The sequence below is a fragment of the Oxyura jamaicensis genome, chromosome 6, assembly GCF_011077185.1.
Source record: "Oxyura jamaicensis isolate SHBP4307 breed ruddy duck chromosome 6, BPBGC_Ojam_1.0, whole genome shotgun sequence".
Lineage (NCBI taxonomy): Eukaryota > Metazoa > Chordata > Aves > Anseriformes > Anatidae > Oxyura > Oxyura jamaicensis.
The window spans coordinates 20,984,248-20,998,693 of NC_048898.1; the positions used below are offsets into that span (position 1 = coordinate 20,984,248).

General features: G+C 37.0%; 1 protein-coding gene across 3 annotated transcripts in view; it reads right to left on the bottom strand.

Moving 5' to 3' along the window:
* The window catches only part of BLNK (B cell linker), a 97,183-nt gene extending 84,740 nt beyond the window's left edge, over window positions 1-12,443 (bottom strand). The window contains exons 1-2 of one of the 3 annotated variants that reach the window (XM_035330386.1): window positions 12,351-12,443; window positions 3,750-3,812 (exon numbers count right to left, since the gene is read on the bottom strand). In XM_035330386.1, the coding sequence (XP_035186277.1) occupies window positions 3,750-3,812; window positions 12,351-12,428 (141 nt within the window). In that variant the 5' untranslated portion in view covers window positions 12,429-12,443. Of the gene's footprint in view, window positions 1-3,749; window positions 3,813-8,517; window positions 9,005-12,350 lie in introns of those variants that run through there. The other 2 variants (XM_035330387.1, XM_035330388.1) reach the window with 2 other exon arrangements.
* Between the last annotated feature and the right edge of the window lie 2,003 nt (window positions 12,444-14,446).

The following is a 14,446-nucleotide window of genomic DNA, read 5'->3' on the forward strand; positions in this document are numbered from 1 at the left end:
GGGACGAGATTAGCATCATTTAGATGTGACCTGAATATTGAATAGCTATTGCAAGTAGAGTAAGATAGATAAAAAAGGAAAATGAAACTGCACAGTACACTTTAGATCTAATCTACCATCTTTTGTATTTTTAGGTTCTACAGAAGAGTAAAGGAAGAGCTATTAATTCTATATTTTTAATGAAATGCATGTAATTTTTTCATATAGAAAAGTGATATTTAGTATATTTATAAAAACAAAGTGATATTGCTATAAAGCTGTTTTTTTCACCACTCAAAGGCAAGAAATGCTTAAAAAAATAAACAAAAACAACAACAAAAAAAACTGACCATATGAATGTTGATTATTTATGTTCTTAAACTGGTAAAAAATTGATTTAAGGCGTTGTGACCAATTTACCTTGTATAACATGGCTAGAGTGTCTGCATGTTTCTACTCTGAACATCTTAAACTTCAGAAAGACCTTAGCATTTACTGATAAAGCCATTTGATTCACTCTTGAATAGAATGCCATTTGCATTAGACATGAAGTAGGTGTTTGTTAGTTATGTGGTAAGCTTTAGGGTAATTATTTTCTACAATGTTTCTCAAACTTTGGACAATGTTTTTTCTTCAGAAAACAAGTCGAAATGATCGATAGCCTTGCTGAAACCACACAGGAACTAGAGGCACATCTGATGTGTTGGTGGTTATATCCTGTCATAAGGGAGCAGCACATGCTGCTTTCCAGGACATGAACCTTCCAGCAAGGCCTGCCAAGGGGTCTTCACTGGAGGGGCATTGCATCTTGCATTTGGGCATCTCCCATGAGTACAAAAAGCCTGTGCTGCACATGCTTAAAGTGTCAGTGTCATAGCAAGGAAGCAGAAGATTTAGGATGGGCTGAACGAGCCTTATGGCAGGAACAAGGGCCTAAGAATTGTGAAGGGCTGCTGCTAGGTGTTTAGTTGATTTCCCTCAGATTGTCCTCAGCCTTCACAGGTACTCTTTGTTTTGTGCAGCAATATCTAAGGCAGAAGACAGTTTTTTTTCAGACCATTCAAAGGTAAAACAGAAAATTGTGCCCCTCTCTGAACATACGGAGGGGAAAAGTTCACTAAACTCACATGGAAGACACCACAGAGAGATGTTTTCATCTGCTGGACTAGAAGGAATTTTAAGTAATACCTAACGGAGGTCATAGTAAAACCAGTCCTAGATCTAAAATATACATCTACCATTGGGTAGATGTATAACAACGCTCTACATACATCGTGAGATGTGCATAGTGTCTGTATGCAACAGCAAGCTTATATTTGTGTTTTATAAGCTATTAAGATGCAGGGGAAAACTTCCCACTCCTGTCTAGTAGATGGCATCAAGCTTTGTCAAGTGTTTTATGTTTTTTATGTGTACATTGCTGTCCAGTGATAGATACCCAACTATTCTCTATTGACTTTTATCTCAATATTCAATATTAGCCATATATTGGCTGATATTAGACATCTGTTAAGACTTTGCAGAAGGTAATGAAGTAAATTTTACAGCCCTTGTAACTGAATAATAATTTTGGAAACCTAAGGTATTTGCCAAAGGTAATAAGTGGATGCAATAATATATGCGGGATTTTGGTTTTCCAGATGCTTGCAAACAAACCTGTGGATCTAGTTAAGGAATCATATTTTTAGTGGTGTAGAATAGATGCTCGTGTTCAAACCTTTTTGTTAAAGTGGAAGTATCTACCTCAGCCATCTAGTTAGAATGTCATATGCTGTTCAAGCATGTCAGAGAATATCAGGACTCCAAATGTATAATAACACAAGTACAGTTTAAGCCTGGTCAGACAAATTTACCAACTGTGATCACAGTAAGAGAAAGCCTGGACAGCATCTCCCCCTCTGCCCAGTGGCTGCAGAGACCCACTTACATACTGTTTGAAAGAAATGAAAGTGGTAAGGAAAATCATTCTAATGCTAACAATGCCAGGTATGTATTCTTGGGAACCATGGACTCCAGACACTCATTTATATGTTAGCAAAGTCAAGTACCTATGCCTGGGAGGGGTGAACTCAAGTGTCTTGCTAACTGCCACAATTGACACTGAGGTGCCCATAGGAGTGGCACATCCAGCATTATCTTAGCTCAGAATTGGGTGCTGGAATCACAACCTGCTGGTTTTCTCTCTAAAGGAATGTTCCTGTTGTTAGGAACAACTTCTTAAGCAGACCTCTCAGACCTCAATGATTTTTCCAGCACAAGTGAAGTTATTGAAGTTGATTTACTAGGGGTGCATTCTAAATCAGACACTGTGCAACAGAGAGGGAACTTGTCATTCCTGGAATAATTTAGTTTTCGTGTAACTAGGCTAGGAGCTTGGAATAAAAATGTAGGCTATTCATTTAATTATTTATAATTTACATGTTAGTTTGTACATAGGTGAACAGCATCTTGTAGTTACTCAACTATTGCTATTATTATCTCTATATATTCAATATATATTTAATCACTTTTTCAGTGTTGTTGTAATTAAATCTGTAATGTCATGACTGAAACAGTTATTATTGACAATGCTACTGAACAATTTACTTAAAAGAACACGAAAACTCTAGGAATATTAGTACAAGACCTGTCTTTTTTTTTTTTTTTTTGTACAATGCCATCAAAAATGAACATTGCTTGTTGTATCACATACATTCTGCCATGGTTTCTGCAATGCAAAATAATGTTTAAAGGTGTGTTAGAGAATGCATAATTTGGACAGCATGCTAGCAAATACTTTCATTTTTAATCATATTGTTTTTTAAAAAAAACTCTATCACAGACCATGACTGAAGGCCATCCATTGTTCCTCTTGATTTTCTCACTTGTGTTTTATTAGGTTACCACTACTGTCTGAAAATTTCTCATATCCTTTTCTGCTGTTGCCTGTTGCTACTTGCAGAGCCAACACATTTAACTTCAGTCCCTCTCTGCCAGCAATGGAGTGTGTACAGCATCTTTAGCAATTCAATTCATAACCTATGAAAGGGATGGGAATTGGCCTGTGTTGGACAGCTTTGTTAGCCTACCATTAATTGTTAGAAAACCCAATTTTACTTTGTGACCATGAAGTACTAAACTAAGTAAACATGCATGCACACAAGTTAACTGCAGTCTAATGAATCACTTTGCAGGTCTGGAGCTTCTGTTAATGTAAACAGCAAATGTAATGCCTGGTGCACCCAGGAAACAGCTTTGTAAAGCAACAAAGTGCCAAGCAAAGATAACTTCTCTGCAGGGTACAAATAAATTATAACATTTAATTTAGCTTTAAAATAGGTCTTAAAGTTCTTTTACTTTGATAACTACACAAATGGAATTAGAAGTAGAGGAATCACCCAAGTTCAAGGAGTTACTCTATTCCTCTCTAATCATTAGTTGAAATCAATTTAACAACACTTTTGCAGAGTTCAACAAAAGAAGCTATCAGTTTTTTTTAGATGTAGTTTCCAGTATCTCTAAACTTTGAATGTAAAGTTGATGTAGAACTGTGTACTAGTAGTGCTTTTAGTCATGTAAGTTTTAGGGAAAAGCTTGTACATAAATAATAGATTTAAGATATATTTCTCTTTAAAACAAACAAAACAAGAACCCGTAAGTCATATTTCATAAGAGATGTTCCTTGCCACATTGAAGAATGAAAATGTCAGATTAATTCCTGGCACTGTAAGGAATACAAGCCTTATGTTGAAATATGTTTGACTGGTAGCCCTTATGAAATATTTACTTACCAAGAAATGAGATCCATTCATGCTCAGTTTTTCTACAAGCACAGCAGATTCAGGCATTCCAAACTATGTTGAGAAATAATAGAATTATTACAAGTATGAATCTTGACATTTGTAAAGAAGCTGATTAATATTTCCATGCTCAAATACTTAGGGTTGCAGAAATCTTTATACTGTTTGACATGGATAGTCATGAAAGGGATACTGGGCAGAATAATACCAATGTTTAGAAATAAGTAGTGACTTCCATGTAAGAATGGATAAGGCCTCTTAGATATTACCTCTTTCTTCAGAAGAAAGGGCTGATAAAATCATGAATGCAGTAGACAAGGTGAAATTATGAAGCAGAAAATCTAACAAATATAACAAAGAGCCAAACAGAAATAAATTGTGGAAACTTAATTGCTGTAGGATAAAAGAGGAGGTTAAAAATAGAAACAGGTCAAAAAAGGTAGCTTGTGGCATAACTCATCTTTAACTGCATCACCTCAGGAAACAGTTACATCTCCAACTGCTTGGAACTGAAGACTGCAAGAGAAAGCTCTCCTGCTACACACCTCTATTATCAACTCTCTGTATGCACCAGCAGCAGATGACCAGGTGAGATGTCTGCAGTTCCCATGGTAGATGGGCATTGTTCGAAAGCAATTCAGATTCAGAAACAGGATCTTACTTCTCTAGCATGGTTGCTTATTTTTTTTCTAAGTAAGCTGGCATTGGTTACAAAGCAAAATGAGACAAGGATGTTCAGTAATAGTATCTCTTTATCACACCAACTAAATAATTTGGGAAAAAAAAAAAGGTGAACACATTGGACTGCCTTTATTAAGATATCTTAAAAGTCTAACTAGTTGCTATGCTATATATTTTAGTCTGGGTTTTCAAATAAATTACAGTTATGCACAAGAAGTAGGACAATATCAGGAACTCTTCTTTAAGAATGTACCACTTTTGAAATGACTGTTTGTTATGCTTGGTCAAATAATTCAGTCTATTTGTTTCAGTTACATTAACAATGTGTATTTTAATACAGATACTATCAAATCCTTATTGGTTTAGACTAGAACAACTGAGGTCTGGAAAACTGTTAAATGCAAGATCTCCCTGTAGTTAAGAAGCTTGTGTCCAGGTTTTTAAAGGATTGGGCCAGCAGTAGTTTTAAACTTTTTTTCTGTAAGCAAGTAAACTCAGTATTGAAACTGGAAATCAGTGCATCACAGGGAAAAATGTCATATTTGTTACACACTTATCAATTCTTGGTGACTCTTCCCTGCATTATAGTTGTAACTTTTTGCAGCAGTACAGACCAACTCAGATACTAACAGAACGTTAATGAAAATAAATTATTCTCATAGCAATACTTGTGGAATTTTCTAAGGTAATTCTTTAATCACTTTTAAGCATTCTAGAAATATCCTTAAAAACCTTCAAAGTGTATTTTATGTACTTTTCATATTAAAACTTCATACTCAGACATTTATACAGATGGCTTGCTTGTTTGACCTATAACCCAATATTTCTATGCTTAATTCTATAAATTGTTCTTTTATACTACAGTTTGGAGAGTGCTTCTTGTTTGCAATTTCTATGGGTGTTGCAGACAGTGTTTGGGCGTGGGGGGTGTTAATTGTCATTAAAAAATAGCACTTGCACAGATGTTGGTAGAAAGGCAAAAATCGAGGTAACACAATTTGTAATAATAATAATGCCCACCTATTTCCGTTTATTTGCCCTCTTTTCTTTTCTAGTTGTTGGCCCCAATGAGCTCATTTTTCTATGGTGGTTTGCTGTATGCTATTAATCACGCAGATAACTTTCATGTGGGGGAAAAATTGATCTTTTTCAATTATTAACTTGTTAGGCAAGCAGATGTCTCACTGTTAGTGTTTACTGGTGACCATTGAATGTTTCATTCTGTTTCAAATACCCTAACTCCACAGTATTACGATCAGTACTGAGGAGAGGGACTAAGCTACATGGCAAATGTGGCAGACCAAGTAGATCAACTCAGAGTGCAACATGGAATACATATATTGTCACAGTTATAGCATATACACAAGATAACAAGATTAAGTACATGCATATGCCCAGCAGGTTTCTGTTATCATCTTCACTTATTTATTCTAGAAGTCTCAGCATCAGTCACAGCATATAAAAGCTGATGTGACATTAAGGAAATTGCTGTTCAATTTATTACATTCTGTTCAGCGCTCATTGCTCTTTTGCTATCTTATATACCTATGCTAAACAGTATTTAAACCTTCCTCTGAACCCAGAAAAAACTATTTTTTTGTTGTTGCTTCAAGCTCTTCAGGAATTTTTCTTTGAGTGCTTCAGAAATACTAACCTGCTATGTTTTCTTAGACCACCTTGTGAGGTGAAAGCTGTATTAGCAAGAGGAGTTGAGGTGCCTGAGAAATAAAACTGTGACAATATCCACTGCTTTAGAATGCATAACTAAAGCTATGCAGGATCTAAAAAGTAGGTATACACATACAGCTAATATATTCAATAATTTGGCATTTTTAGCTTCTGAGCAAAGCTTCCACTGTGGCAATAACTCAGCTCTCACCACTTCTGCAAATTGGAGTCTGGAATTTCAGCTCAAGCACTCAGGAAACTGCCTTTTTTTTTTTTTTTTTCCTCCTCTTACCCTCCCCCATGTGTGACTTGCATGGCTTCGGGTAAAAATGCTGAGCTGGAGCACTGACAGAATCTGATATTTCAAAGCAGAATTAACTTCACATTACCATGAATACATTTGCTCTTTTTTGGCGAGCCCTGGCCTTGCACACCTTACAATACCTGTAAAGGCTTAGAGTAGTGCACAGAAAATACAGGCTTTTCTGCGTTGAAAAAGGCAGGTTCTTCTGGATGGAAAAGATAGCACGTGAAGAAGCAATTACAGACTATCATAATGTGTATATAAATCAGAGCAAATTCAGTTCTGGAACTTTTCACATCTGAGTGCTTGATTCTGCAACCTTAACAGGGGTGATGGACACATACGCCATGTCTTTGGGAAGGTATTGGACAGCTCCTGTGGGTTGGCTGGCTGTGGAAGGGATGGCAATACCTGGGCCAGGCTCTGCAGTGCTGGCAGTGGGACTTGGAGGGCACTGTACAACCTGGCTGCTGCTCCCCAGTGCTAGTCCTTGATGCACAGAATGGCCAAACACCTGGTGTTGGTTATGCTGTAGTGGTGGGATCACTTAGCTGCTTTTGTTGGTTATGTGAGTGTAAGCAAAGCATGAACTTTTTATAAAGTTGGGATAGGAAGATTATAATACTCTCCCTTGACAAGTATCAAGTCAGAAGTCACAGCTTGCTTGCTGACATTTCCTTGGAAGCCTCTGCGCTGTTGAGCAATTTTTTATTAATTTTGCCTTGTATGTTTCTACAGAACTACTGTGTACTTTAATAGATGATACAGTGATTCTTGTCTGATTTCCTTTAAGCTGCAAGGCTTTGAGCTAATTAATCCTCTGAGTAGCTGTTCACAGTAAAAAGTTCAGCGTTTAGCTGAGACATTATTATGGTATGAATCAATTCCATGGAACAGGTTTACTTTCTTAACGTGGGGACTATGGTCCACCTGTGATCCATCTGCATTGTAAAACTTTTTAAAACTGTACACACACAAGAACGTGTATTTATGTATCAAACAAAAGTGGAATGATAAAATAGTACAGGAACACTTTAAACATTGGCCTACTTTTTACGTGGTTACAAATGGAACACTTGTAGAAACATTTCATAACAGTATTTTTCCTGAAAAAGATTACATGCTGCTTTGATTGAGAAGGATGAGAAACCCTAATGACATAAAATTCTCACTGTTTGTGTAAAACAAACACTGGAAAGATGGGTGCTTTTACAGTTAGAAGGAGGATGAGCTCAAGTCAAAAACTTTATATAAAGCTATTTAGAGAAATTTCCTGAAAAACAAAAGGAAATGTAAAAGGAGACTATATACCATAATACAATGAATTAATTTTATCATATAGGTAAGGTATGCGTAGGAGTTTAAAACCTGAGACATGGTATTCAGTAAGGTAGAAGGAAAAATGTTTTATATATATATAAGATATATATATATCAGAGGAGATACTGTACGTATCATGGAGGAGATTATTCAAGTAGTGAAATAATAACTGAAGGTAAGCTTGAAAGACTTTGTGCAATTCATATTTCTTTACATAGAATAGAATGGATATTGCGTAACAAGTAAAGGTACAAACAGACAAAGCAATGTTTTTTTTTTTTTTTTTAAAGAAAAAAGCTCAAGTACCTTAAATCTAAGGAAATATCTAGCAACTACTGTGTGTATTTAAACATCGAGAAGAAAAGATGAAGAGTTAGGTTCTTATTGACAACCTGTAAATTTTAAAGTAAATTGCAAATATAAAATATGTCCACATTCACTGAAATGGTTATTTCTTCTCAGTATATAAACTGGGGCATGAAATACCTCCTATTCTAAGAAATAGCCCTATGAGCAAACATTCTAATGTGATTTGCCATGTAGCAGATCTTAGCTAGCAGCTTCTGCCATGAAATAAATCTCTATTAAAAAATAGAACACCCCAAAACTCACATAATAACATGAATGAATTCTCAGGGATGGCACCTGCTGACTAATCTCTTTTTAATATGTTAGAATATCTGTGCTATGTTTAGGATAAGATATCTGTACACTGTATCTAGTAAGATTTTCTGCTAGCTGAATATAGACCGAACTTCCTAAAGTGTTACGTATGCAATTCAGTACCTGTCTCAGGAGATCTGCAACTTGAAAAGCTGTCCAGTTCTCACACTCTTCCTGAGATGGCAGTTTTGTGGCCATGTTGCTATCCAGTGAGAGAGACTTGGTCTATATGAGTAACACTGAACTGTTGCTTCACTGCTCTTTATTGAGCTGCTGTAGAAATCCTAAGAGGAAGTCCTTTCTGCAACTTTTTTCCTGTTTGCTCACTTAAAGTGAACGCCTTTAATGATTTAGGAAGTATCAATGTTCTAATGCAAATGACTCTTTCAGTAAAAGAAAACTATGCAACATATGCAAATATCAGCCATTACTGGAATCAGTTAAGCACATTCTGCTGAAAATCAGTGTATAAAATTTCTGAGTCATTGGCATCTTTTAGAGTTAAATATGAAACCAAGTCTTTATGTCTATTGCAAAAACTGTTAGCTGCTGTTTCTTGCCTACCTTGAAGTTCTTTGTACAATTGTTTGGATGTGCCTTCAGACTGCATTTGGCTTGTTTGTTTTGATGTTGTGCTGTGCTGTTTACATAGGAAAAACAGAGCTTAGTTACTGAACTTTTACATCCATGTTGACACAATGTATAATTCCTTATCTCAAATCTGGGTGCCATGCTTTTGGATGGATATAAATCACTCAAAGGCAACGTATTATCTTAAAGATTTTTTTTATTTTTCTTTCTTTTTGTCTTAATACCATTAAAGAACACATTGTCAAAGTCATTTCAATGCTATGTTATCTTTTCCAAAAGGTAGGGCTGACATAAAAATGTTGGTGCTGGGTAAGACCAGAAATTCAGAAAAGATCACCTAGTTCAATACCTTATTTTCGGACAGCAGTCAGAAGTGAGATACCTAAGGAACAGTACAGAAACAGGGCAAGATTTTCCCCAGCGTTCCCAATATATGGTGTTCCCAACTATTTTGAACTCAAGAACTTACTGGGCTGGATGTAGTTTCCATATATGCTGCGTGCCCATACACTATCCATGTTACACAGAAGACCCCAAATTAGGAGCTGTGATCAGTATCCTTTAAAGAGGGAAATGCACAGTGGTCTGGCTGTACACAGATTGCAGGCTGCAGGAGGAGGAAGATGAGATGTTTGGTGGAGGCTGGGACTTGGAGGGAGTTGGGAGGGAGGAGAGCTGAGGGAGGCTCAGGATGGACACTTCTGCCTCTTCCCAGCCTTGTCCCTGTCCATCCATCTCCCTGGAGCTGGATGTGTTCCACACACTGTGCTTCTTGGCCTCCTCATGCTTCCAGCTGAAGAGCAGCAGCACAGGCACTTCTTACAGTGGAGGAGGGGGCAGGATGCATAGTCTAAAATGGAGCAATGGGGAAATTTTGGGAGCCATTGTTTTATAGATTGGGTAATAAAATTGCAAAGATGCATCTGTGGCTGCTGAAACAAACCCAGATTATTTTGCTACGCAGTTTTGAGTCACTGCATCAGGAGAAATATGAAAGCTTCCCTAAAAGGCTGGAGACCAAGGAATGTTATATTCTGTTTTCCAATTACTCTTCCTGTTTTATTTGGATATGTGTTCAAAGGTTAAAATGGATTTCAACTAAGTTAAAATGTCTCATATGTTATCTTCACATTTTCCTGCGTGTATTTTTGCTGTTCAAGTGACTGACAGGTCAGTTGTCGCTACTAAATACTCTTAACTCTTTCCTATCTTGTGACTTTGCAGAACATTGAGTCTGGAAAAACTTAACAGCTGGAATTTCAGAAATGCTGAATAAAGATAGATGCCCTTGCATATTAAACTTTGCCTCTGTAGAACAGAAAGTATTCCCCAAGTGCCTGGCTGCTAACACTATAAGCAAATTTAAACTGAATTTGAGTGTTTTGTTTGTGAGTAGTTCCAAGGGGGCAACATCTCCCTGGGTGATGGGAGGGAGTAATGCTTTTTTCCACTGTGTGCAGGACCAGAAAAAAGAGTTACCTCTCTTTTAAGAGACTTTGCCTGCCTAATTTCAGTCCATGAGTAATTGTGTCAGTAGAGCCCTCAGGTCTGGTGAAAGACGGAAGCAGTGGGAGGATGCAGTGGTGGGAGACTGAATTATGGTTTAATGGTTGCTTGTATGAAACATGATTAAAGCCAAGTGCAGCAATACTATTATTTATGCAGTATAGAGTTTGGTTACTGGGCAGGTAAGCAGTTCTAGTTCAGAACTTCTCAGAGGCAGACTAAAAATAGAGTTTTAAGGGCATAGAGGATGTTTGAATTCAGTGCATGCTGCCAGCAGTGCCTGCTCCTCTTTCTGGCCTGCTCCTCTTTCTGCCATGGCCCATTAGGCCAGCAGCATTTTCAGAGATCCCAGCACACAATTGGGTACTCATTACTGCCTGCAACCCTCTGCTTCTATGCTTGTATGCTGCTTCCCAGGCTGCTGGGACTGTTTGCAAGAAATATTTTGCTGTTTGTGTTTCAGCTAGATTAAATATGGTGACGACAACAAAATTTAAAAACCAGGAACATAGGCATTGTCATCTGGGAGCCTACAGCTATTATCTGATGCCAATACTTACATTGGCTTGGTCAATCCTGTCGTTTTCTTTCCTCAAGTACATGCAATAAAAATGCAGTGTTACTGTGCTTCTGCTTGCTTTCCACTACTTCCAAGGGGAGTATTTCAAGAATAAGTGGGAGTCCAGATTTTGTTATTAATTAGTCCCTCATGCTCCTAGTTACTTTATGCAATTTATCAAATTTCATGGCAGTCAGTGTAAATGTGCATTTGAACACACGCGCCAGCTGTGTACATTGTACTGGGAGAGATCCTTGAGCCTCGAGGAGTGGGGGAGATGGGAGATCCTTGAGCCTCTAGATCCTTGAGTCTCCATATTTTGGCCTCCAGGATCCACCAGCTAAAGATAGGCCACACATTGGTTCTTTCCAAATTGCTAGGACCCTACACATAACTTTCAAGCAGACTGTAGAAATTTGAATGAAAACCAGCACTAGCCCTGGCAGGTCGTATTCACTCAATTCTTTAATATTCCCTGGAGTCTCTCAAAACTGGCAGGGTCTCTGGCAGACTTAAAAATGGGTTGGCTACGTGTGCAGAGTGTAATCTGTTATTTTAAGCTTGTATATAACTGGAGACATTAACACTTTTCATCAGTATTCTTTACAGTTTCACTCCTTGAAAAAAGGCACAAATCTGTTTTCTGTACATTAACAAATTTCTTTTTTTTATGGAGCCCTTACCAAAACTGACATTTAATACAGAACTCTATCTTGCTACCCCTTGGGAAGCACCAAATTTCAGGGGCATCTTAGTTAACGAGCACACTTGTAGACACCACATAATTTGACCTCTAAACAGAAATTCATTCCCTGTAATTCAGACATAAAGCAGAGTTAACACATTGTTACAGGATACATCTGAATGATTTTTTCCCTAACATCTGAAATGTGCAAGCCATATAAGAGACATGTTTGTGTAGTCTACAGCTCCTTGGAGTTTCATAAAGGGAGTTATCAACTTGCAATTTCATATAAATCTCTAATAAGAGAATAAGCAGTATAGAAAATGGTTCCTAGATCATACCACTGGTATTTCTTACTAAATACAGCTATATATTTTAAAGAACATGAGCACTAAATATGTTAAACTTATTTTAGAACGTTCAAAGTCAAGTTCTGCTTAGGAAAAATCTTGTAGCAGATGCATGCAATCGATTTTAGTGGAATGCTCTCTGGAAAATATACTTTAGAAAAATCTTAGCTCAAGAAGGTAGCAATTTAAAAAAAAATATAAGCCATTGTCACCAATATCTTTTATGCCCATTTTATACAAAAATAATGAAAGGAGCATGACTTACCATATACTCCTTATTTTTCTTCTCCCATATACTCACGTTGGCGTTGATTCTAAATAAGTTGCAGGAGCATTTTCTCATGTCTACTCTTCACTCTTAAGTGCTCCCATATGTTTTTTTGTTGTTGTTAATGTGATTGACAGGCTTGGCATTCATGGTGGGTGGGTGGGAGAAAAACATTCTTAAAGTAAAAAGCTAGAATAGTATCATAGTTTCAGTACATTTGCAGCTGGATAATAAAAGCTTGCTTACAGCTCTCTGTCTGGAAGTTTGATAAAATTTGCAAAGTGGATATGCCCCTTTTTTTTTTTTTTTTTTTTTTTTATACAACAGGAAATAAAAATAAAAGTATCAACAGAAATCATAGCATCTGGAAGAGACCTCAGGAGATCTTGGCAGGGCTTCAGTAGAGAGGCAGGATCAAACTTAACTAGAGCAAACTGGCTCAGTCTTGGAAATCAGCTGGGCAACCCCTTTTTCTAACAGTGAGGTCTTGGGGCAGCACCAGATTCATCACATCTTTAGGTGGCACAGCAGGAAGAAGAACTACCAATTCTGTGCTGGACTGGAGGCTGCAAGAGAAAGTGCCTGTCAGTAGGAATAATATTTGCTGTCTGACCACTGGTGGACTAGACCTCTATTTTCCATCTTTCCTGAGGAAACAAACCCAGCTTCTTCAGTGTTTCTTCTGATGTACTGATTTAGTTTATAAACTCTTGTTTAGTCTTTTCATTCACAGCATTCTCTTCAGTTTGGCTCCACCATAATTGAAAAATACGGTGAATTTACTGGTCTCAGTATACTGTTCTTTATTTTGTTGTAAGTCTTCTGTCTCAGTGGTAAATATCCAGATATACTTCAGACATATGCTCATTACATCAGTGTCCATGTAATTGACAAAATACTGAATATAATCCAGGACAGAGAAAATTCCTATGGGATGCTACTTGAAATACCCTCTGAGTCTGAAAGATATTCACAGATATTCTCTCAATGTGAGGCAGATGAGCACATGCAATATACAGTACTTTCACCACATTTCTCTAGTTCTGTGTGGCGATTGTATATGGGACTGCATAAAAAACCTTAGTGATATGTATTTCATGCCCTCTACCTGCTAGATAGTTATCATATTGAGGAAGGAAATGAGACTGGTTTGACACAATTTGTTCCTGACAAGTCTATTTTTACTGCAATATTAAGAAACAGTTAATAATTATATTGAGGCTCACCGTTTGCTTTAATATATTTGTGGGAATTGAAGTTGGGCTGATTGTTCAGCAGTTTAGGGTCCTTCTTCTCCCCCTCCTCATCTTAACATATAGATGTTTGCCCTTTTCAAGTTACTGCCATTTAACTGACCTACATTATGCGCTGGATTCATAGTACTCAGTTCAAGGATTGCTTTGGCTTGTTCTTTACATAATCTTTATTGTGAATTTCATTATGCCATTCTTATTTAAATGTCTAATCCACATTAATGCAAGTAATAAATATGGATATCCTTCCATTGCTGCTATCAAAATTAAGCGTCTGGTCACAGTATTTTCTGTGAAGACTAGTGAAATACTGAAATACTTCAGTTTTCTCTGACATTTGTTATTTGTTCTCTTTTCCTCTGAGGAGTGGATTTATAATTCTCTGTGTTTTTCTCTCTCTAATATTTCAGGAGCTACAGTCATTCAAATGTACTTTAGTTGAAACTGTGAGGAAAATGCCACAGGCTCTTCCAACAGTGCTTGCAGATAAGTACTAAGGAAGGAAGAAGTTCCTTGCAAAAATGTGTCTGCAGAAAGTCATTGTGTACTTAGGACAGTTTAGCTTCATAACATCCTGGCAGGTATCTTTATATTTAATCTGCTTTTTGTTTTTCAACTCTTACTTTTTGGATGTTCTGACTGAAATTCTAAAAATCTTGCAACAAAAACATATTCAGATTTTTTTTTTTTTTCTTTTTAAATTCAGCAATGTTGTATTGCTCAAAACTGTCATCTGCTCTTACAATAAGGACATTGTAATGCCGAATTTATAACAACTCTTACAATGGTGCAATTGATCTCACACCTTGATTACCACTGAGAATGTGGCAGAAAAAAACA